General features: G+C 36.2%; 1 protein-coding gene across 1 annotated transcript in view; it reads right to left on the bottom strand.

Annotated features, from left to right (window-relative positions):
• Positions 1-484: 484 nt before the first annotated feature.
• The window catches only part of LOC148864937 (transcription initiation factor IIA large subunit-like), a 70,878-nt gene continuing 44,770 nt past the window's right edge, over positions 485-26,592 (bottom strand). Inside the window, exons 6-11 of the mRNA XM_088980018.1 lie at positions 20,340-20,465; positions 8,705-8,860; positions 8,565-8,604; positions 8,269-8,435; positions 7,966-8,049; positions 485-752 (exon numbers count right to left, since the gene is read on the bottom strand). Of these exons, the coding sequence (XP_088836144.1) occupies positions 729-752; positions 7,966-8,049; positions 8,269-8,435; positions 8,565-8,604; positions 8,705-8,860; positions 20,340-20,465 (597 nt within the window). The 3' untranslated portion in view covers positions 485-728. The remainder of the gene's footprint in view (positions 753-7,965; positions 8,050-8,268; positions 8,436-8,564; positions 8,605-8,704; positions 8,861-20,339; positions 20,466-26,592) is intronic.

Here is a 26,592-nt window from a genome sequence, read left to right as displayed (position 1 = left end):
TTTATTTGTACTGCAATCAAACAAAATAAGCTAAAATTTGAAATAAAAGTAAGTCAGAATTGACACTCAAAACATTTGTACTGCCATGGTTTTGCATTAGTGCAAATTTATTTACATTGCAACCAAACACAGCCTTATGTTTTGTATTATTTTATTCACTGTACATATTTGCATTTGAAAAGAGTATTTGTATGTATAGTACAAATACAAACAAAATAATACAAAATACAAGGTTTTGCACTCTTATATTTTGCATTCTTTTATATAATATTTGCACAGTACATATTTGCATTTGAAAGTTCGATTTGGAAAAAGTATAAATACAAATATGTACAGTACAAATACATACAAAATAATGCAAAATACAAAATTTTGCACTCTACATATTTGCATTTGTACTCCTTCCAAACTGAGCTTTAAGAAATGTTACACGAGCAAGGACAAAGCACCCGAATAACTGCCGAAAGATTAGCAATAACTCAAATGATAATAAAAGGGTTAATTTTACCCTAATAACTTTTATATAAATAAATATTATGAATATATGTCCAAATATCATTACAAAATTCAGGTTCCTTTCTTTTGTTTTTTTTTTTCTCTTTTGCAGCCCTACAAAATGTGTACAAAAAACTTGAATGTTCTGAAAAATACAACAAGATGAAAAGAATAGAAGATTAAAATAAAAATCAAGTACTACCGAGTTTAAGCATGCTAATTTGACGACAGCCTTAAAAGTCAAAATCCCCATTGGCCTGTAATGTTCATTGGGAAACATGAGAAATTAGAAAGATACTACATCTATGCCAAGCTTCAGGTTCATTCTAAAAAAGCGTAATCGTAGGACAATAATATGAGACAAATAATAGTTAATAAATATTTCAAACTTAAATGAAAAAACCTTTCCTCCCCATTTTCCAATAGGCCTTAGGACCTAGTTAAGGAAACTAAAACTGTAATTGGTAATATCTGTTAATCCTTGGTGCTACCAAAGGTAAGCTGCCAAGTCAAAACCAATTAAGTGTCATGATCAGATTTTCTATAATATGCAATAAATTATCAGCCAATCAGTTGGGTCTTACGAACTTCTAGTGATTACGAATAGGAATCCTAGATGCTGCTCAAACTCCTTTCCCATTTTCCATGTTCTTAATGCTCTACAAAGAAAATCTGCTTAGATCTATTACAACAGACCCCCCTCCCCCCAATAGAATTTGGATTAGCTGAACATGATGGCTGTGTAGTAGGCTGTGGACCAATGTTAACACCCCACACCAGTCAAAAAGAATAATGGGGCCTACAGTGAGAGGTGGGTTCCATGTATTTTATGACTGCTTGGTTCCACAGCCCGCTGAACAGCAATTGCAACATCTGGAGGCACAATCTAGAAGCATACATACCATACAGACCCTTGAGGTGTACACCTCCAGCATGGGTGTGTACACTTCCAGCCTGTAGGCATATGAAGTGTATGGCTCTATTGCGCTTTATACACAAGAGGCTTAACCCTACGTGTCACACCTCCATGTGTGTGTATATATATAAATATATAAGAGAGAGTGAAAGTGAGAGAGAGAGAGAGAGAGAGAGAGAGAGAGAGAGAGAGAGAGAGAGAGAGAGGGAGAATTAAAAAATTAACCTTCAATATACACAGGATATATCCATGGTTTTTCATTTTTATATCCCAAGCCCCTATTCTATACTACCCTTCTAATGTATATTTAAGGATAAAGAATCTCACAATTAAATACTAAATTCAATGGTAAGATAACTTCTCCTGCATATAGTTTTGTTCCAAATAGCACTTAGGCAGAAGTCCTTTGCGCATGAACTCTTTTACCATGGATTTTGGGTGGAAAGGGGAAAGGTAAGATCACATGGAGGGCAATGATGCAGGGCAACTACACAAGAATTGAACGATGAAGAGAAACTGAAAAAACCAGTGTATTGTCAGTTAAGGCCACCTTAAACCAAGCCTCACTCTAAAACAGATCTGCCAGTTGAGAGTTCCTGTTACAAGAAGTCCGAGTGATGAGGCATCACCCAAAACAAAAAATAAATACTATATATATATATATATATATAGAGAGAGAGAGAGAGAGAGAGAGAGAGAGAGAGAGAGAGAGAGAGACTTCAAATTCTGTTAGAATCAAAATCCAGTCCAACAGCTTTGTCCCAATGATTGAACATTAACTTCTCCTTGCTTTCCAAGGCTCCTAGCACACTGCAAAGGGGATGCAACTCCACATAATTTTTGCTTTTCTGCATCCATTAAGCACAAGCCGAAGTTCAAAGATTTCTTTAGGCATCCGATGTGACCACCCCTCCATCTTGAAGAGTTGAGAAGTTGAATCCCCAAATGGCCCTTGAGTAGCCACAATCCAACAAATGTAAAATCTGATCCTCTTCTGATTCACATAGAACACACCTGTTTGCTATTTGTGCCCTCTTTTATTCAACTGGTCTTGAGTGAGAATGCTGCCCATTGCCACCAACCATGCAAAAGCTTCCACCCTTGGAGGAATTGGATTACCCCAAAGGCCCAAATATCTCCAACCAAGATCTTTACACTTGATTTTGAGCCAAGGCTTTGCCATTCTTACATTTCTTCTACCACTTTGCATCAGCGCTCCCAGGATTAATTTCCACCTCTTCAAGTCTAGACAGCAGAAACACACATTCATAGTTTTCAAGGCGTCTAGGCGATTCTGGGCGATACTGGGGCGCCTAGGTGCCCACCTAGGCGATAAGAATTTTATAATATAAAAAACTAACTCTTAGATAGCAGCTAAAGAAGGCTATTAACTTTATATGATAAATATTCAAGATGGAAATTAAAATAGAAAAAACAAGGATGGAGTTTCTGTTTTATTTAATTAGAGAGAGAGAGAGAGAATAGAAAAAAAAAAGAACCTCTTTATAATTCTATTCTTTCTTTCCTCTTTCTATTTTTCTTTCTTTCTTTTTCCCTCCTCAAAACCCTTTGATCTTTTAAATTTCAATAGTAAAACATTAAAACAAAGTATAATTGATATATATCATATATTAAAATCTTTTAACACATACATTAATAAGATACAGCAATATAAATGATATTATAATAGGCGCCCACCTTTTCATTTTTGTCACCTAGGCAGGCGCTTAGTCGCATAGAAGGCACCTAGTTACTAAAGTCAAGGCATTTGGGCGAGGTGCCCCTAGCCGCCTAGGCAACAACTTGACAACTATGCAAACATTCTTCCGCTTCCCAATCAAGCAAAGGTCTTCTAAACATTGTGAGAAACCCACACCCTCTCTGCTTAGCCTATACATTTTTGGACATAAATCACAAAGTTCCCCCACTTCAAACCATTCACCCCCCAAACGTAAATGATATTATAATAGGTGCCCGCCTTTTCATTTTTAAAACCTAGGCAGGCACTTAGTCGCATAGAAGGCACCTAGTTACTTAAGTCAAGGCATTTGGGCGAGGTGCCCCTAGCCGCCTAGGCAACAACTTGACAACTATGCACACATTCTTCTGCCTCCTAATCAAGCAAAGGTCTTCTAAACATTGTGAGATACCCATGCCCTCTCTGCTTAGCCTATACATCTTTGGACATAAATCGCAAAGTTCCCCCACTTCAAACCATTCACCCCCCCAAACGTGATACTAGACCCATCCCCCCACCCTCCAAGAAACAAAAGGCTTAAACAAGGATTGAAATTTCATTATTCCTTTTTACACATTTATGCCATATGAAGTTTTCGCCTCCCTTGAATTCCACCCAAAATTCACCACCTCATACTTACAAGCAAAATCTCTCCTCCAAAGTGCCTCCCTTTCCCACCCAAACCTCCAAATCCATTTTCCTAACAAAGCTTGATTAAGTGTTCTAACCCTCCTTATTCCCAAACCCACATCATTCTTGGCCATACAAACCCATTCCCACCTCACCAGGTGATATTTCCTTTGTTCTACATTTATGTTCCACAAGAACTCCCTTTGTGACCTTTCAATTTCTTCTGTCATTGATGCCAAAGCCTTAAGGATAGATAAGTAGTAAATCGGAAGATTAGACAAAACACTCTTATGTGATCCTAGCTCCAAAAGATGCTTCCCCTTCCAACCAGTCAACCTTTTCTTAATTCTATCCCAAACCAGTTGCCAAGTGGATGGTGCCGCAGTTTTTGCCCCAATTGGCAACCCTAAGTATGTGAAAGGGAATTCACCATTAGCAACCCAAAGCTACTGCACAATCTTCAAGAACTGATTGCTGAATGTCACCCACAATCTTCAAGTTCATGATCTCTCAATCTCCTAAAACCAAAGTTCCAACTTAAACCAACTTAGGGAGAGACAATAACAAATCTTCGAATAGGTTAATTTTTAAGTAGATAAAGAGAACACAAAGAGGGGAAGAGGTCTTTGAGACCCAAGTTACCAACCCAAACATCTTCCCAAAAGGGATTGTCTCCAGTACACACATCAACCTAACAAGGCTTATGAATTGAGATAGCATACTATGAATGGCTTTCCACAAACAAGCCAAAGTATCTCACTGCGTAACAACAGCATCCCACCCGTTTTTTTTTTTTAATGAATAAAAATTTGGACCATTTCTCGATTTGTTGCCAACTCTCCCATGAACACTTTCCACTACAATATGCCATAATCTCTCCCTCTCCAATTGCCACCTCCACAATCATTTAACCAACAGAGCTACATTCTTCTTCCCTAGATTTCCTATACCCAAACCTCCATGCTCCTTTCTTTTGCACACTATTTCCCACTTAAAATGATCTTTTCTCTCTTCACGAGGTTCCCACAAGAAGCCCCTCTTCTTTAGTGTCAACACCTCCCTTGGGGAATCTTAAAGACCTAAAGGTATAAGTTGGCAGATTTGTAATGTGGACTTGATCAATGTAATTCTACCTAGCAAAATGTAATTTATCTTCCAAACTGCCAATCTCTTGACAGGCCTTTCCACTATTGTGCTCCAAAACCTACTTTCACTAGAGTTATCTCTTAGTAGAAGACGTAAATATTTCGGTGGCCAAGAAATACATGGAACAACCTAAGGATTCATTTATTAAGTCCAACTCCTCTGTTAGATTAACCCCAGCCACAACTCTTTTTTAAGTTAATTTTCAACTTCAATATAAACTCAAATAACTTCACCACCCATTTTAAGTTCCTTGCCTTCTAGATATTTACTCCCTTACAAAAAATAATTGTGCCATTTGCAAATTGTAAATGTGTGACTATTGCATTATTACTTCCAACACTCTACCCTTTAAAGATACCCATCCTTTTTTTGGTAATAAATAAAAAATAAATTTTATAAAGAAAAAGAAAAACGTATAATAGAGGTCATAAGATATCACCCACTAAGAAAAACAAAAGCACCAAAGAGAAGCCACAAACTCCTGAACCCAAAAAGAGATACAACGACTTTTAACTTTTAACCCTTAGACACTAACCCACAACTTGCTTCAAAAGCCTGCATCCCCACCAATCCAAAAACAATAATGCTCAACCAATGAAACATATCCCCAAACAAAAGCCTCAAACTCTCACCAATCTGAGTTTGGACTTTCAGCACGCATCGGGTACTCTAATATTAATTCCCGAAACACTCTTCTAGTGTAGTCTTCCCCTCCTAGAACCAATCAACCCAACTTCTTGCTAACTTGGATTCCAGCTTCCACTAGTTTTTCCACATACATCACTTTCCAGTTTTACAAACTCTATCAAGCTCCACTCCTTCCTCTTTCTCTTCAGCTTCTTAAACTTCTTCTAAATCATTCTCTTCCCCAAGAATGCCCCTTCTTTTGCCAAAGATTCTTCAGTAATATTTGCCAATTTATCTCCCTTGTCACCACAAACTGGAAAAAGAGTAAGAAGATTCTCAACAATAGTGTCTCTAAGCAAGCAAATTTTTTCCTTCTATACACTCTTGAATTTGCTACTTGGTCCTGCACTTATGAGCCTGTCTTTCAACTTAGAGAAACTTTGGTAATGTGAATTAGATGCCCATTATTCGTGCTCTTCGTCTTCTTATACTTCACCGAGGATTTTGAAAAGGAATTAAATAGTCTCAACAGACCATCTTTTCTTGTTCCCTACTTCTTCCTGCCATGATTTTTTTCCAATTTCCCCACTATTCTGAGAAAATTACCTCTTTCCCCATTATTATACCCTCAGAAATATCTGACCTCAACATTGACACCAATTAAACATCCAAAAGAGAAACCTTACCAAACTCTCGCAAACTAACTTCATCCCTAATAACTTAAGCTTCCACCACTATCTTTACCTCACCCATAGACGGGAAAAACAAACCCTACCTCTCCACTGCAATTGACTTGAGGTTACTCTTGCTCCACCCTACCTCTTCGTTGTCTCTACTTCACCCAACCTGTCAACTATCATAATTACTCTACTAAATACATCTGGCTATTAAGGTGAACAAAAATGGTGAAAGTGGGTCACCTTGTCTTAAACCTCTACTCACTGGAAAGAAATCCTTGACTACCTACCCCATTGATCAACACCAAATAATGACAAATTTTTAAACAACCCTCAATCCATCTACACTTCTCTCCAAAACTATATTTTCTCAACACCTCCAGAAAGACCAATTCACCAAATCATAGGAGGTCTGCAACTGGTTATTGTGCTATGGTTTCAGGGAATAATGTTTTTTTTTGGAAAAGTAAGAATTGTTTGCAATCGCCAGATCATCAGCTAAGCAAAGTACTAGGCAATGGCCCATGGAGTTTTAGAGTTATTGTGCCTTAGATCTCTCCTACAAGAGTTAGGCATTGTTTATGATAAACCAATGATATTATATTGTGATAATCAAGTGACCATAAATATTGCTCATAATCCAGTTTAGCATGCTAGGACAAACCATATTGAGGTGGATAGATATTTTATATGAGAAAGAACATCAGGAGAAATATGCATGCCATTTATTGCCTTTGAGGAACAATTAGCAAATATCTTGATCAAGGGAATCCCAAAGGCAAAGCTATAGCATGATATAAGCAAGGTGGGCATGATCAACATCTATGCTCAGCTTGAGAGGGAGTGTAGAAATATTGGGTCAAATGGTCCCTAACTTGTTTCTTCCTATTTGTTCTTTTATTAAGCTGTATTTTCTTGTAATGGGCCTTAAGTATGTAGGTCCCTTTAATTCTTTTTTGTGTTTAATAAGTCAGCCGCCCTATTAAGGGCATCTATGAAATTACACCATCAGTTAATTACAGATTTATTAAAAATGATTAAGGGGACAGTAAAGAGACACAATATTCTCTTCTCCTACTCCCTCCTTCCACTTTTACTCTTCTTGTTGTGATCTTTCTTCCTTCTTCTCTCTTCTATTTCTTTTGATAAATCCCCAACTTTTTGCTGTTTTTTACTTTCTTTTTATTGGAAACAGGTTATTAAAGTGGTTTCAAAAACTTAGGTCCTCATTTGACTTACATCTAGGGCTGCAACGAATTGAATTGGATTAGATATAGGTAGATCCAAATATAATTCATTTATATTTGAATTTGAATTGGATCTTATCCATCGAATTTATGTCAGATTTGAATCAAATTCAGATTGCAACGGGATATTGAATAGTATAAATAAATTAAACTAAAAATGATCAAAATATTATAGTATTAATAAAATGAACTAAAAACGACTTGGATAATATATTTTATGAAGAAAATTAATCGAAACTACTTATATGAAATTTAATAAAAACACAACATCAAAATAAACATTATCAATAGATACAATATAATGTTCAATCCAACTATAAACACATTGAATTCAGAATGCCCTTAATAGGATCGAATTCAAATTCAGACAATCGGATACCATTCACAACCTTTCTTGGATCTTCAAAAAAACTGATTAGTGGAAATAGAACAAATAAGAAAAATAGAAAGAGTAAGATCTAGAAAGGTTGATAGGAAATTATTACTCACCTTTGTGAACAAGATATCCTTATTGTTCAAACGCATTATACCATCCTTGAGTGTACATTTCCATTTGCTTTTGGTTCTGTTTACCTGAGAAAATACAAAAATTACTTTTCAAAGAGCTACTTTCAAAAATTAAGGATACAACACCACGGATGAGTGTGAAACTAGGATAGCTGCTTTGAACAATCAGTACCATATATTAATTTATTAAAAAGATTATACAGGGTGATTTGATCCAAAAAGGTCACAACCTGAAATTTAGGTTCTAAGATTTGTAAAAGTAAGCTGCAAAGTTTTTGCTGGTACCTTTTCAAATTGCGCCAACACTAGATGGTTTGTATTAGGCTCCTCATCTCCCTGCTCTAAATCATCAACTTCATCATCATCGTCTTCATTTAGAGGTGGTTCTTCATCTTCTGATGCTTCAGCTTTTGTTGGTTTAGGAGTTCCAACTTCATTGCCAGGAATTGGATCTGGAACAAGAAAAGGATTTTTGCTTATCCTTTCTGTCAAAATATGCTATTCACAAATAGAAATCACAGAATATTTGCTCAGAAAAGAGCATTCAGTAAGTACAACAAATAAATCCATCTAGCTTTTACCATAGTATGATGGTGTATTGTAATCTTCAGTGCGGACACCCTTTCACCAAATTATATAGAAAAAAAGAGAGGAAAGTATTAGATATTTAACGGATGTAAAATAAAACATTTAGAAGTACTTTAAGTGCTTTGTCACTTACATCATCATAAACATCATCAAAGCCATCACATTGTGGAATGGTTAGAGAATGCCGCCTCATTCTAATTATTGAAGCAATTGCAGCATCAGCTTTCTTTCTTTCTTGGAGCTTTAATCTGTTATGGAGAGTCCCAGCATATGCCTCATTCGATGAGTTCTGTGCAATTGGGTTCTTCATAAGATTCAGTTTCCTCCATGGAAAGGCACAAACAACAGAGTTGAATCTGCAACTTAATGGCAATCTATTTTAACAGTTCATCTGTGAGACATTTAGTGCAAACATGGAAAGTGATTTCTCTGTAATTCAGTTATGATAGCTCTATCATTTTATCCTTTCCTTTTACATTCAAAAACAAAATATTTTATCATGCATCACTGGACTGCAAAAGTGGCAAATGGTAAGTCACACATGTTTGCTGCCTATGTGTGAAGCTCCACCACACTCCCAGCCAAACTCCCTAGGTCAACTGTTAAACCTCAAAAGACACCATTCTGATGATACAGATTGAAAGAATCATTAAGAGATAAATTCTGTGTTGTTTGACTTCAAAGTCCCTGATCAGACCTTACCACTATCACTAAGATATTAAAATCAAGCGCAATAACCGATATCACCACCCAACACTATGCTTGGTATATGGAGGGAAAGTGAACCACATTCTAACACTCTAGCCATTTGTCTGGCATTGAGTTCTCTGTCATCAGAATGTGCAGAATCTCCGCAAAAGTACATTTTGCAAAGCTAGAGGTACAGCTTTGTCAATGTACATTTTGCATGTGTTTCTTATAAAGGAAGAAACAAGTTCAAAGAATAAAGATAAGACACTCTGTCATGCAGTGATTTGATCAGACATGGTAAATATGAAAGGGATTATAGTAGCTAATCAGAATAGATGATTATCTTTAATGGATATTCTCTATACAGATTGCATATACTGAATCATTGGATTCCCTTATGTGAACTCCATTAAACTAAACTTTATGGTGATTCCCTAGGCAAACCAGGATCATCAAGAATTGGAGAATTTAGAGAAAAAGCCCTTGCATAGTAATTCTCATTTTCTTTTTTAATTCCATTTTAAGTTTTCCCTATTGACAGGCCGGTATATTTTGATCTTACTTCTTTATGGGCCTGATTTATGAGTTATTATGTTTTATGTTCACTTTTTGACGTACTACAATGCTGCCGCTTATGAGGGGCTCTTCCTTCCACTTTCCATCTTCCCTCCACTTCTCTTACCGTTCGAAGTACTTTTCTGCTTGTTCCTTGGCTGCACACTGATTCTCTCTGATTTTACATTTTAGTGGCTGAAATATACAAGTACTTTTCCACCCAGCTGCCTCCCTGTGCATCCTGCTCATCCCCTGTTACTCTATTTAAAGGAATGCCAAATTTAGTTTACAGTTCAGTCCTGTATTCAGGTTATTCAATCCAATACCATCCCAAAAGCAGCCCACACAGTAATTGCTATATCCATAAAACAAAAGGACTTTGTAGAGAAGATGGGCCGAATGGCCCATAGGCTGTTACTGTATATTATCTTTATGTTCTTCTCTGTAATGGGCCTTATTCTGGGCCCATACTCTTTTATGTTCCTTTTTGTAATTTCTTGTCCAACCAAGGACCTCTCTTGTAATTACTAAAAGATTAACTTAATAAAAGAGTATTAGAGTGTTAGAGGGAAGTTAAGTTCGAACACCTCATCCACTAACCCTTCTTGCCGCAGCTCTCTCTTCTTCTCTAATCTTCTCTAATCTTCTCTTGCTAGTTTTCTTTGTTTCCAACACAGTCCCTACTTCTAGGACTGTTTTTCAATTTGGTATCAGAGCAGGCCATTGCTTGGCATATCCCTCATGTGGTTCTAGTTCAGCCAACTACATGAGGAGGTTCTAGGGCTGAAAGTTTACAGTCATCCGCCTGGTTCTTGGAGGTCATTGGAGGGTGCCCAAGCTTCTACACACTTGGAGAAGGGTTCGGTGACCAGGAAGAATCAGAGAACAAGTTGTTTGGCCTGATTTGAAATCAGAGAAAAGGGTTTTCGAAATCATCTTAGAGAACAAGTGTTCGGCCTGGTTTATAATTCAAACCAGAGACTCTCTTACTGTAAGTCTTTTCTCAGTCCTTTGCTGGGTTATTTCTTGTTGTTTGGAAGAACTGTTAAAGCATTTAAAGCCCTCCTCCATTTAAAGTCCTCCTCCATGTGAACTGTATCTCCTATATCCATGAAGGTTAAAAACTCATTCCATCAGAATGGTGCAAGTCAGAAAGGTCTTTTGACTAAATGAAATCATAAAATAAATTCACTTGCAAAAAGTATCTACATGACTTCTGGTAGAACACAAAAGCATAAAGCAAAAGCAAAATATGAAATTTATCTTTCAATACAAACCAGAACCATGGAGACATTGTATACAGAAGGTCCACATTACAAACCAGAGCTATCAAGACCTAACAATCATTTTTAGGGAGAAAAAACTGAACTAGATAAACATATCGCCTTTGCTATCTGATGCATTAGAAGTAAAAATATAGTCTGATTTAATCCAACTTGATATTCACAGCTAAATATGATTCTTGAATAGTAATCTATTTTTTTTGGTAACCAAGTAGTAATCTATTCAAAACACTACATGTTCCCCCAATTATAAGGTTACAATTTCTTTTCCTACAAATTGCATAACTATTATCTAATTTTTATTTCTTGCAGGAAGTTGTAACCATTACATTGTGTGTTATTATCATATAAATTCCATACACAGAATTGTAGCATTGTAAATACAAAAGGAAAGATTGAAGGTACCACGGCTTGCTAACAGACTAATAGATGGTGTGGCAAAAGAAGAGGCATTAAGCAATCAGATGTTCTGGGGGACAAAGGGGGATTGTAATTGAATATTAAGGAGGTTATCAACTGAATCTAACCACCTCTTCTGGAGTACTGATGATGTAATGAAGCACATTGCACTCTAAACTTTTTTGTTGCTTTTATCAATATAATTTAGACAATTATTATTAAAAAATGCCTCATCTTTTCATTTTTTTTCTTCATATTACAAGTGTATTCAATTTCCACTTATAAAAAGCAACTTGAATAGCCTCATCTTTTCATCTTTTTCTTCATATTACAAGTGTATCAATAAAATTTAGTCTTCCTTGCCATAAGGATGGTTTTAATATACCCTTGATATGATTTCCACTTATCATATCATGTCACTTTGGAACATATACAAATTATTCCAAGGCCATGCCTAACATTAGAGCCTCAGCAACTATGCCAATCATATTAAAAATAAATTACGGATGACGTCCATTCCTATGCAATAGACCAATAAAACTATGCATTTTTCATTGGCAAAAGTACAAACTAGAAAATAAAAAACATATAGGAAAATGAGAAATGTTAATACAGGAAAGGATGATCCTAGAAGAGGAAGGCTCCCCATAAAGAGGGGGGAGGGGGAGGAGGATGGCACAATATAAAAAACAACTTGAATTGCCTGTACAGAGCCATATCCCAAATTCCTAGCTATATGTGATCAGTTAAATGAATCTGGTTGATTCCCTTCTGTCAAGGAACATACCCTCTAAGTTGTGAACTCTCAAATAATCTGTCATTTTTTGGCCTTTCCCTACCTCTCATAGAAGTGGAGCAGAAAACAAATCAGATTTGGATTGAAACAAGGTACATAAGAATTCAATGGATAAGTCGAATACTTATCCTGGATTGGATCTGAAAACCAGAAGCTTCCCACTTAATGTTAGTGTGGATTCAGCTATAAATTCTAATATTTGAATTCTATCCTAATTCAATTTTTAACAGAAATAATAATCAATATCTTATTAATTCAATTTTTTAACAGAAGCAATAATTGATATCTTATTAAAATCATAAATTCAATAAAAAGCTCCCACTTTTTAATGTCTCTTGAAATGAAGTACAAACAGCCAAAGACTGACTGAAGACTACAAATGAAACACACTTTCTTACATTTAAGCCTTTACATTTGCATATCTTAACAAACATATGAGTGTGGTGGGATCAGTTTATCAGGTTGTCAGGAATGATTTTGTCATCTTAATTAGGTTCTGGTTTTGTTTAGGCTTGGGTGAGCAGTAGGATTGATAAGACTGGGATTGTGCAGGATTATTGATAATCTTTGTTATGTCAGAGCGGTGTTGATGTTTTTGGGAGGTTATATTGCAGGTCTTTGTACTGTGTTGCCGATGCCTCATCACCTGAGCTTGCATCCTATCTTCCTTTTAAATGAAAATTTTCTTGTTAATATGAAAAACTATTATCCCCCCTAAAGAAATGCAACTTTTTATCCACATCCTCAATTTTTCCAAAACCTCTCTACACCCTATCCTAAAAAAAAAACTCTAACATCGGGTACATCTCTAATATTATACATACATCATGTTAAACAAAAATAAGTGAAAATAAGAATTAATACTATTAATAATGGAATTGCAATAAAAAATCAGAAAAAAAATCTAATCTGTAACCCCACTGACCACATCAACCAGTTCAACAATTTATCAATCAAGTCATTGGGTTGTTGACCAAGACAGTTTTTTTTTTTTTTTTTTCTTTTTGCAAACAAGCAATTTGGTGGTGAAATGGACTTGAGAGTCTCAGAATCTTGGTTAGGTGATGGGTTGACTAGTCCAACTGGCTGATTTATCTGCAAGTTGAAAACAATGATAAAATTCAATTTGAACCTCCATGTAGTGGGTCAACAGTTGAACTGTCCAAGTCAAACAAGTCAAAACGTGATATCCTAAATTAAAAAATAAAAATAGAAAAATATAGAACATTTGATAAAACATATAGAAAAATTGGGCATGCCTCTCATATTATATATTCATCATATTAAAAAAACATATGTACGATAAATTATTATTGCATGTTCACATTTTACAATGTTGGATAAAATGATCCAGGACAAGGTAGAACCATTCTGCACCACATCCTATCAGTTCTATAATATCAAACCAATCATTAATCAGGATAATCAAATCTGACCCGATTAGATTCAATTATACTTGAATTCTATAGTTACCTATAATATAACAATTTGGAAATTCATTTTCAACAATATAACCTTAATAAAAATGACAGGAAATAGAAACTGTTTATATGTTCACAAAAAAATGTTTTTTAACTAATATTATTGTATATACTGTTTATGAAACTTACCTTTTTAGACAAAGATTACAAGGAAATATATTATAAATTACATAATTGGATTGTGTGTTAATCTGTTCAGAATAGCAAGAAATGGTCCCAACACAACATGCGGATGTAAAAAAGGAACTGGTACAATCAGTTTGGTTTAGTTCTAGTGAGTACACCCAACCATTGACATCTCCAAAAAATAGGTTGAATATGTTTGTACTTCTATAGCCTCGTGTGAATCCATAGATCCATAGACCAAGATTTAAATTTAACAAGGTATATCCTAGTTCCTATATCAATAGTAATTTGCATCACCTACATGTGTAGAAACATCAATTAAGGTGCTAATCAATGGATACACAAGTGAATTGTGAAATGGGGGATCTGCTATGTTGGAACTTAGTGCTACACCCAAATTCCAAATAAAATACCATTAGATTAAAGAAATATGAATTATATCCCATTATAATTGAATTAAATATGGATGCACTCCAATCCAATAAATACTTGTATACATGGTTTGCAATATCAACAATATCTGGCGAAATTTCCCCAAAATATCCCCACTTTACTAGATGGTGATACAAAATCTCCTGGGAACCTTTTTTTCCCAAATATCCCCGATATTTTGCCAATATGGAGGTAATATTTCAGATTTCATTGATAGACTATATATTTAAGGTTTAAATTTTTAGAATATTATTAAAAACTTTATGATGTTTGATTAAAATCATCATAACTGCATATACCTACAAAAGAGTATTCTTAATCTAATCAAAATTCAAAACATATAGTAACAATAAAGGCAAAAATCAAAATGGCAAGTAATTACATATTTAAGAAACAGAAGATGGCTAAAGACCAAAAGGGAGGCAAAGAGAAAGATATCTATTATAGTTTCTTAATTTTCTCCTACTTGATTTATACAATTCTTTCCCATAGTTTTTTGGGCCTTAGTGTGTAATTATTTTTCTTCAAATGATTTCCTGAAGGTTTATTAACTAATTCTACATTTCTATAAAAATTTCTTGATTTCTTAGGCTTTCCAAATATCTTATAGAAATTAGCAAAGTATCTCCGAAATTTCTCCAACTCTACATGGCAAAATGTCCATCGGTATCAAAATTGCAAACCATGCTTATATCAAGATTAAATTAATATATATCTAAGAGTAAAGTTAATTTGAATGCTGTAAATTTACGAAAGAGTTTTAAGTTCAAATCTGATAAAAGTTATTTCTATGCAATCGCATTTATGATAGATATATCAAGCTTTATTAGATTATTTTATTAATGGTGTTCAATTTCCATATCTAATCCAACTTTAACCTAAAACTGATGAATAAAGTCAGAATTCAAATATTAAAAAAATCATTTTTAATATAGGTATATCTGATCTGATCCATGATAGTCCTATCTTTCCTCATAGCTTGAAAGGAACCTCAGTGTTTATCATTTTTGTATTTTTATAATAAAAATTGTGAATATATAATCAAAGGCAACAATTCAAGTCATTTTAAAACCATTGACAGCATTTTTTACTAATCAATAAACAAATTTCTTTAAGATTATGTCCCTCTCTCAGAAGCAACATATAAAGTAATAGCACCACAGAACATGGAGGTCCTTTTAACACCAGTCTGTATGTTGCTTGGGTCCCTTCTAGCTACTTATAGATAACATTACAATTTTATTAATTATAATACAAGAATGATGTACAAGAAATTTTCATTGATCCATTGTGTTATATATAATTGCAATGTTTAGGAAACCGGACTAGACCAGCCGATGGAAACCAGTTGAACCATGACCCGGGGCCTTGGCTGTTTAGTCACACCCCAAGAACCAGAATTGCTAAAAACCTGATGAAAACTGGATGATCAGCGGGTTTAACTAGAAAACTGGTCCTGGTTTCATGAAATTGCATGGATCATTAAATAAATATTTTTTTTATCATAACAAGAAATTTCATTAACAGAATAAATTTAACTTACAAAGGAGGGTAGCTAAATCATTTTAACTCCCCAAGGATGCCAGACACCCAAAAAAGAAGAAAAACAACTACATCTGAGCGCAGATAACAGAATTTCTATTCACCTCTTCCCTAGCAAACCCATCTGTGAAAGAACTCATTAAATAAATGAAATTTCAAAATGCATGCGACAAGAGTAGACCCATGGCCTCCTATTTTTAGGTATTGCTTAATTACCATGAGTCCACTTCTTTATTTGTGTTAATTAATGACTATTGTATTTGCTACTTTATTACACACGTATTTTAAAGAAAATGTAAACTAATAGACTTGAACCTTGGTCGTATGCTTTAAAAATTAAGGAATTTGACATCCATATTTTAGTATAATAACGTTTACAAATTTATTAATATAGTATTTATATGATCCATAGTATATATACGTATATGCCACATCATCACGGTTCAACCAGGGTTGAACCTCTGACCCGTGAACCTCTCCCTTTTTTGGTTTTATGCACAGTTCAGTTCTCTAAATATTGATGTGTATCGTAAATAAAACCGACCAAAAAATGACTTCAATGTTACATATTTTCACTAAAAAAGATAGAAATGATTTTGATATTATATCTTCAAAGTGATAAATTAAAAATGACTTCCATGATATTTGAACCTAAAACCATTTAGCAAAAAATATAATACTTCAACCAAAATTTTATACAGTTATCTGTGTTTATATAGTAATTTTGTCAGATACAGTTTAATTGAATTGAATCAGACTGGATCCAGATTGGATACTATTATAAGCACACTTATGATATTTGACATTCGTATCCAACTTAATCAGATTAAGTTCATAATGATTCCAGACCATGATGTAATCCCATGATGACTTTAGTTATCCAATTTTGCTTTATCTTGCAAATTTGCATTTGAGAAAAAAAAGTGAGGCATTGCTCAGTAGATTGTATAATCTGATCAGTGCATGAACAGAAGAGAAAGAGAGAAAGAAAGAAAAGATTTGTTAGAGACAAAAGTTTGGAGTGGTGGCTCCCACATCTTATTTATATAAGAGAACCTTAAGGTGATGCAAAAAGACCACAATGCCCCTTTGTCACGTAATATAGTAATAATTACAACACACCCCCTCAAGTTGGGTTATATATCTAGCATTCCTAATTTGTTATATGTAGGTTGTCAAGACTGCTATTCAGTCTTGATCACTAAGAGATTTCAGGTTCGATAAGAAGAGAATGTGAAGAAGATGTAGAAGGAAGAGTGATGGGAGAACAATAGAACACAGAATTTTAGGAGAAGAACAGAATGTCAATCTTCTGCAGCCACCACTTTAAGTTAATATATATAGGTTATGCTAGTTACATGAAAGGACATATCTGCCCTTGGTGTTTACATCATAACTGCTAACAAATAACAAACAATATAAAACTGAAACTAGAAATAACAGAACAGAAAAATAACCACAGCTGTGACTAGATACATTCTACCCTACGGACAGAGTGGGACCACAGCTGTGGGGCCCACATCACTGTTCTCTACATTATATATAGCCACATTGTTGTCACAGTGGAATGACATTAGGCTGGTCACCGACTCACTGGGAATCCCAACTCCTGAAGGACAATTTTCACCCACATAAATTCAGCCACACCATGCACCATAGCCCAATACTCTACCTCAGCACTTGATCTGGCATTTACTGTTTGCTTTTCTGCTATGCCAGGTCACAAGGTTGCCTCCTACAAAAGTGCAATACCCCAAGGTAAATCTCCTGTCATCTATGGAGCCAGCCCAGTCTACATGTTTGTATGCTTCAACTCTCAAATGGTCATGTCTAAAGAATAGGATACCTCTACCAGGTGCCTTTTCAAGTATTTGAGGACTCAGTTGTAGTGAAAGTGCCTCCTTGAGTGCATGCATGCATTGGCTTAGAATTCCAACAACACAGGCTATATCTGGTCTGGACATAGAAAGACAAAGAAGCCTACCTACAAGCTTGTAGAACTATTTTACATGAGAAATCGTCACACTACTAGCTTACCCAAGTCTGTGGTTTTGTTCAATAGGGGCATCTTACACCCTAGTTTTCTTGCACCCTGAAGAAGATCTACGATGTATTTCCTTTGGGAAACAATAAAACCCTCATCAGATCTAGCAACTTCAATCCCTAGGAAATGTTTTAGTGGGCCTAGATCTCAAACCTCAAATTGAGTACCAAAGAGCTCCTTTAGCCTCTAACTTTCCAACTACCAATTCCCAGCGAGCATAATGTCATCACCATACACAATTAGCATCGCAACATTCTCTTCTTGCTCCTTAACAAAAATTGGTACAAAGTACCTGGCATTATTTGTTTAAAGTCCACAAGCTGCACTACCTTGTTTATCTACTAAACCACACTCTCTGTGATTATTTTAAATCATAGAGCAGTTTCTTCAACCTACACACTTTTCCTTCACTACATTGAGCATGGAATCCAAGCAGTGTACCATATAAATTCCTCCTCGAAGTCACCATTTATGAAGGCATTCCTGATATCTAACTAATGAAAATACCAACCCGTGTTAGCTACTAAAGCTAGGAGTATATGGAAAGAGTTCATCTTTTCCATTGGAGAAAAAGCTGAGCATTATTCAATTAAAACCAAAAAATGGGTTTCGGTTTTCAAAATTGAAAATTTGGTCAACCAAAAAACCAAATTAAACAAAATTCATTATATATAATATATATTAGCAAATATAATATTTTTTAATAATTAGCATATTTTAATATATAAAATATATTAATGAAATTCGATTTTAACCACAAAGTCTCGGTGTAGTCAATTCCTGCATCTACATGAAACCCTTAGCAACCAACATGGCTTTGTACCTTTCTATAGATCCACCCAGCACTTCACTGAGAAAACCCACTTACACCTAATTAGCTTGTTGCCATCTTGAATGTATACTATTTTCCATGTTTTGTTTAAAAAAGGGCATTCATCTCTTCCACCATTGCATTGGTCCATTCAGGCAACTTTAATGCATCTGCCACATTTCTGGCCATCACAATTCAACCTATATGGCTATGAAACAATAGTGGGCTTAATCAGAACTACCATCGCTTGAGAGTAGTCACATACCACTAAAAGAACTGCACCGACTTAATAGAGCAGGACCCAACACATCAGAATGAACTTTGAAAGGAAAATCAACCCTTTTATTATTCAAAGGATAAGAAGTTCTATAATGTAGAACTTAAAATTTTGTCTAATCAACAAATTTTCTTCTCATACCTTCTACTTTTTCCTTTCTTATATTCCTATAACAAAAATAAGGGTTCAGCCCCTATATTTTTTTCAATTTTCTTTTTTTTCTTCTTTTCCTTCTCATGAATATGTTGATTTTCTATACCGAAACATGAACTTTATAGTTTTCTTATGAAAATTATTAATAATTATTAAGAAAATATGGTTATGGTACCTAGGGAACTACCCTAGGATCTATGTTTTTACATAAAAAAAATCCATCACCTAGGCGACTAGGCGCCCCCCCTGTCGCCTAGCCTTGCCTTGGCACCTTGAAAACTATGCTGACCAATGCATTGACTCGAGATCCACAAAAGATGAAAAAGAGGGAAAAAAGGCTAGTAGTCTTCAATCAGTTCCAAGGAGAAACAGGAAAACCAATCCCCATTTTTCAGATCACAAGAGAGATTAAAAAAAAGCAGAAAAAACTGATGTAGATCATGAAGAACACTAGTTGTGGATACAGTGCTCTGATACAATGTAATCTTGATTAGTGCGTGAACAGAAGAGAAGAATAAGAGAGAAAGAAAAGATTTGAGAGAGCCAAAAGTTTGGAGTGGCACCTCCCATATCTTATTTATTTAAGAGAACCTTAAGTTGATGCAAAAAGACCACAATGCCCCTGCACCACATAATACAGTGATTACAACAGATTGATAAATTATGCCATAGTGCATTGAAAGCCTCTGCTTGAGGACCAATTGTTTTGATTTGCAACTGTCAACTTTATCTCTGCAAGTGGACCAGTTAGCATGATGCATTCTGTTGTTGACAACAGAAACAAGATCCAGCTATTGCACAAAAGAGCACACAAAACCGAACAACTTGAAATAAGCATCACAAGGCCCCTTATAGAAGTGGGATTTTACATTCCAAAAAATGATGTAACGCAATCTTTCTCCAATGCTTTGGGAACCAAACTGGATGTTGAAGTAGAATGTTGGGTGGTCCCTGGTTTCCCTGTTTAAGCAACGGTTATAATTGGTCTGAACAATCTAACTAAATAAAACCTGGGACCAGGACAGAAGGACTGTGTCCACATTCTTCTTCTGTTTCAACTGTCCAGTGTGATTCAGTTTTCAAAACACTGCTAATTTCACATGAATAGTTTTAAGTGAAAATAAATTCATATATCAAGGAACCTGTCAACCAAAAGGAGGTTTCAGGAATATGTTAGACCTTTTCTTGAAGAGAACAATCCAGAGAATCTCCAGATCCATCTTGCTGAGGAATATATCCATTTGGAAGGATATGTGGCTGGTAGTCCTCCCGTTTTCGTTTGCCCGAAGTCATCATGAAAAAGTCCTGGATGAGAAAATTCTTACTGTAAGGTACAATTAAACATCATACTTAAAGAGAACACCAATGATTACTCAATTTTGCTTTCCCGCCAACAGTCAAGAGAGATAAAAAAAAATCAAGCAAAGCTGTAACAAGGATTGAAGAAAAATATATATTTCATTAGATGAGACCCTTTCATGCATCAACTAGAATTTTAATTCATAAACAAGAAAGGAATCACCATAAAATGTGTAAAACAATGCATAGAAGTTGTAAAAGTGACCTGAACTTCCATAAAATGTGTAAAACAATGCATAGAAGTTGTTACTTTTAGGCAACATGTTTCAAGTTTATATGTAGTTCTTTATGTGCAATGTGCAATCTCCTATCTCTTTGCTTTGAGGATATAGGATTTTTCCCTTATCTTGTTTGGTGACGTGGAGTTTTCCTAGAGACTTGGGAAGCATTTTCAGCTCTTCTCTCTTCTCTCCCTCTAGGAAGAGAGGAAAGATATTACAGTGTTGCATGATAACCAGCTATCTTCAGTGCCTATGGGAGGAGAGGAATGCTAGGATCTTCAAAGAGAAGATACAATATAAAGAAGCCATAATTGAAAATATCACCATTAGAGTGACTCATTGGATGAAATCATTGAAAGAATTTAAGCATTTTCCAACAAACAATGCTATCAGGAATAGGCAAAAGATGGCAAACTCCTCTACATCAAGATCCCTTCCTACTACCTCTTGGAGTCATCCAGAACCTGTACTTATAAAACTATATTTTTTTTGAAGATAAATAAAAAAGAAAAATTCATTAAAGAAGAAGAAAGAAATACAAGAAGGTGATATCACCCCAAGGAAAAAAGAAAGACCACCCCCAAGACCAACCTAACAAAAACAAAACCCACAAACTCCCCTACAAATTTAAACAATGACTCCACCATCCGACATATGTGGAAGTGGTATATATAAAGCGGTTCTTTTGTGGGATTATAAAACAAGCCCCTGTGCCTCGAGAGAGAAAACGTATCCAAGTCTGTCCCAAGTCAGCAAGAGTGCGACCTGACTGATCCACAATGTTGAAAGATAGCCTATTATAAGGGACGCTCTGGTCATATCCTAAAAACCGAGCAAACCTATTGGGGAATATGGCGCTAAAGCAATTTCATTATTCACCCATACTGGAAGTATACGAGAACGTATACACACCAAAAACTCAATTTCTCTTGGTTTTATCTCACGAGTATCATACTCTATATCTCGCTCCAACCCACTATTGAAAGTAAAAACAAAAATTTTTCGCAAACCGAAAAAACTTTCTTACAGCCCAAGCATTAAAGATCTAGCAACCCATGCTACTATAGCGACACATGCGAGGGTAAGAACGGGAATACTCGCTACTAGGACACCTCCTAGTGAGATTTGGAAAATATTCTCCTAACATCTCTTGAGAATCGTAATTGCAAAAGTTGTTTCTCAAAAGAGTTGTATTTTGTATGCCCAACATTCTTCCGTCCAACACTTTTCCTCCCTATATTTTTCTTGGGTTCACTCACAACTCCATAAACCATGTCACCTCTATAAAAGTATCCTATCCATAGTGAATAGGAAATGAACTCCAATCCGTAATGTTCATATAGTTGAGAGAAAAGTTGTAAGAGTTCAGTTGCAATAGGATATTTTCTCAATTCACCATTACATGGAAGGTATTCTTCATAAGGAATACATAGGATTGGTACCACATATCCTTTTTATATCCCAAAGTGAAATCCCCAATTCAGCAAAGGGAGTATGCAAAGTGTTAGTTGTAAGACACCATAATTCACAAAAAGCACACAAAATTTCGGGAAAGCGATTATAGGTGTATTTAGAAACACCAATGGCTCCATATATTTCCACGTGTTTTAGAACTTCTTTATGTTTGTCCAAAATAACTTCAATCCATTCATGTAATAATGGCAAAAAAGAGGCACAACCAAAAAACTGAAAGTCATCCCATCTCATACCTCGCACCAGCATACCATGCAAAGTAGGGCCTTTGCTCTCATCCCAATTCACCCTAGTTATAGCATTGAAACTAGGGTCAACCTTTTCCAATAGCAGCATATCATGCCATTAATGGCAGTGAATATTTCTATTGTACCAGATTTTTCCTTAATAGTCGAGGTGGAGCCCCCAGACCCCCTTTGACAAGACCCCCCCCCCCTTTCAACTAGTGTTATGCACCTTCATTTTTCTTAATATTAAAGATTTTTATTAAAAATAAAGAAAAATGAGATCCTCCTTCCTCTTCTTACTTCTCCCCTTTCCCCCTCCTAGCTCCTCATCCCCCTCCTCTTAAGGAGGCTTATGCCTCCGTGTGTTCAGGAGTCTTAGGCCTCTTGCATTCTAAACTATGCCTCATGCCTCTAGCTCTAGGTAGTGGAATGCCCCACGCCACGCCTCCACATTTTAAAACATTACTAATACATACCTCACCGAAAAACATGTTGGTTCTCATGTTTCCACACTCCTTAATCATCTCCTCAGAGCTCAAGGCATCTCACGACTTCCCCTCCAGCCTCTTCTCCTTCCAAGAATCTACTTCACCTTAAGAACTCCCTACATCTGCAACTAGCAACTATTGCCCTTGAACGAACTCCTAAAAAACCCCTGGAATCATCTTCTCCAACTTTGGAGATCCAGCAATCACCTCGTCACCGCCAGATTTACCAAAAGCAAAACCTGTAATCTTTGACTTCCTTCCCGCTGACTTTGCAAAGGTTTTGTTCTCAAGGATCCTTCTCTATCGTAGCCATAGAACCAAGACCCTTTCCATTCACCAAATTGCAAATGGGTAATAAAGACCCACCAATAAAAGGGGATCATAAAAAGTCCCAAACCGACCCATTAGATCTGGCTCAAACCACGACTCAGCACCAATCCAATTTGGACCAGCAAAAGCAAGAGTCACCCGACCTCTAACCATTCATAAACCCCAATTTAGAACACTTCCCAACGAGTTTCACAACTATGCCCTCCACCTCCAATCCTAGTTTATTTAAAATTCAAGGATGAGCTCATCTTCCACCTCTTGCCCCTGGCCCTTCATCTTTCGTTTTTCTATCTCCCACTCCATTTCCAATCCTGTTGCAACTTCCTTCAAAGAAATAGAATCAAACCATCTAAAAGGAAAACTCCCTTCCACCTGCTATCCTTAAGTCATCCCATACTCTTGCAAAGTTCAAAACCAAAGACGTCAAAATTAAATGAATTTCTTACACTTCAACTAAAATTCTTGTTGTGATTCTATTTTTCTAAGCTTGATTTCTAGCATCAATTTTCTTAAAGCTACCATAAGCATCTTCCATTGCTCTAAACATTTGCAAACATCATGTGTGAAGAGGTATAACATACACCATGATTCAGACTATGCTTCTTGCACCCTCCCCGACATTTCTAATGGCACCCACAAGAGGACACCATCTGCCCAACCTAAGCTCCGTGAACCAAAACTAATTGAATCCTGTTAAAGCACCTCATCTAATTCTTCTTTACAGCTTAAAATGAAAAGAAAGAAACCTCCATTAAGTTTTCTTACCTGAAACTTTTTTTTGAAGGTGAAGTATTGTATTATGTATCAAAATTAAACAAAATATACAATCATCTTAGACCCATGTACGATGAGAATCTGTGCTAGAGGAGACCCAACATTCCCAAAATAAACCCAACCAACAAGAAATTACATAAAAGTATCCAGAAAGAAAATCCTTATCAAAAAAAGAGCCTGTGTGTCTAGCTTTGGAAAGAGAGTGATTAGCCAACCAAAACTACAACATGCCCAAAATTTTTTTGAGAACCTCTTTTGAGTTTTGACACCCTTCAAAAATTATAGCGTTCCTTTCACACCAAGCTGTCCAGAACACTTCTGCAGGTATAATGTCCCAGACTACCCTGCCAGCCTTACTTAACCCCTTTATCCACCAAGCAAACATGAATCTCTTCACATCAACTGGAAAGCACATCTTTACCCCCAAAAATTTCCAATATTCCAAGCAAACCCATTTCACGACCTCTTCCTCATCAGGTTCTGCGAAAGCAAAGACTTGAGTCCAAAACTTTTAAGTGCTCTTGAAGTTCAACGTCACAAACAATCACCACCTTCCCCATTTCCTTTTTTTTATCAATAACTGAGGATTGAATTAATATTAAAAATATGAGAAAATTACAGGGCAAGGGGGCTAAACAATCTTAGCTCCCAAGAACAACCATTAAGCATCAAAAGAACAAAAATTACAAGACAGCCCAAAAAATAAAATGTTTGTTCACCCCTTGTCTAGCTAGACCATCTGCCAAAGAGTTCGCACTTCATTTTACCCATTTGTATTGGATTTCCATATCCTTAGTCAGCCACTTGAATTTCCTCTTTTCAATACTGTAATTCCAAAGTCTAAGACTATAGTTTTTCAGCCAGTTTACCACCACTTCAGAATCTCCTTCTATGATCAGTTTGTTAATATGCATATCTTTGATTCTTTGTACCCCTTCAAGAGCTGCAAGAATCTCAGCTCTCAAAGAATCTCCCACCCCAACTGGTCCAGAATACATAGCTAACAGCTTCCCTTGTTCATATCTTATTGCTCCTATTCCGGATGACCCTGGATTGCCCAAGCTGCTGCCATCAAAGTTTAGTTTAACAAAGTCATGGGGTGGGGGGATCCAACAAACATTTGAGGCCTTCCTCATTGGAACAAGTTATGCTATCACCTTCCACTTTCTTTGCAGTTCATCAACTGAGAATTCTGCGAACAGAGCCAAGGTTTTCAGCCAGTGTATAACCCTAATGTGGATGACCTCCAGCATTGCTTCCAAACTTCTCTCCTTATCTGTAAGTATTTGTGAATCTCTCCTCCCAAATAGTCCAGTAGACTGCAGCCCTCATACACCTCCACATAAACTTGGCCCTTTTTGTTGGCCAAAACGACATACATGTGAATAGGCTTTGCACATTCGAAGAGGGGGTCCACCTGCACCCAAACAAAGAAGTACACCACTCCCAAATGATGTTAGTGAACCGACAGGAGATTAGTAAGTGATATCCAGACTCACCATCAGCTTTACAGAGGACACACCAGTGAGGACAAAAACAACTATTGGGTCTTTTTCTTTAAAGTAAATCTGCTGTGTTAACTCTTTCCAAAAAGGCTTCCCAACAAAAAACTCCCAACCTTAGGAGGTATAGGATGATACCACACCTCTTTAACAAGGAAAGACAAGCCCGTAGAAGAAGAATGTGTGAGAGCGCAAAAGAAAGAGGCACAAGTGAAAGAACCAGAGGGGGTGAGAGTCCAAAATTGACTATCTGCCTTTGTTGGCTCTAAGAACACCCCTTCAAGAATGGATAAAAGTGATGAGATACCATCAAGCTCTGTGTCCCTGATATCTCTTCGTAGGCCCAAGTTCCAGTCGACCCCAGAAATAGATTTAGAAGGAACCATGAATGAAGACACCGGTTCATTTTTAAAAGTGGAAAGAGCAAAAAGGCTTGGGAATTGGTCTTTTAGGGAGGAATCCCCAATCCAAACATATTCCCAAAAATTAATGTGATTGCCTGAGTGCAAGTCATACCTGATCCATGGAGAGAACAAAGGTAGAATAGCTTGAATAGATTTCCAAGGAGATGCTCTTGTACTCCTTGCCAGAATCCCAGAGTCTCATCCATTTGCTGCAACCCCATGAATACTTTCCACTATCTTCACCCAAAGTTTGTCCTTCTCCAATGAGAACCTCCAAAGCCATTTCCCCAGAAGAGCCAAGTTCCTGTTCCTTAAATTCTCGATACCCAAACCTCCCTCCCTCTTACTCCTACAAACCATCTCCCACCCCACCCTATGGTCCTTCTTCTCCTCCCCGGCTCCCAGAGAAAGTCTCTCATTAGTTTTTCTAATCTACTAGCCACCTTTGTCGGAATCTTGAAGATTGACAAAAAGTAAACAGGAAGGTTAAGTAAAGTAAACTTGATTAGAGTGGTTCTCCCTCCAAGAGAAATAGTTTTTCTTCCAAGTTGCTAAATTCTTTTCAAACCTCTCACCAACTGGAACCCAAAACTCACCTTTCTAAGGGTTATCACCCAATGGCGAACAAGGTAATTAAGGGGCCAGTTTGTTATT

This window comes from Nelumbo lutea, chromosome 3 (genome assembly GCF_056320005.1).
Source record: "Nelumbo lutea isolate HS-2025 chromosome 3, American lotus-T2T, whole genome shotgun sequence".
NCBI lineage: Eukaryota > Viridiplantae > Streptophyta > Magnoliopsida > Proteales > Nelumbonaceae > Nelumbo > Nelumbo lutea.
The sequence above is the reverse complement of the archived record's forward strand: the minus strand, read 5'-3'. Positions and strand labels throughout refer to the sequence as shown.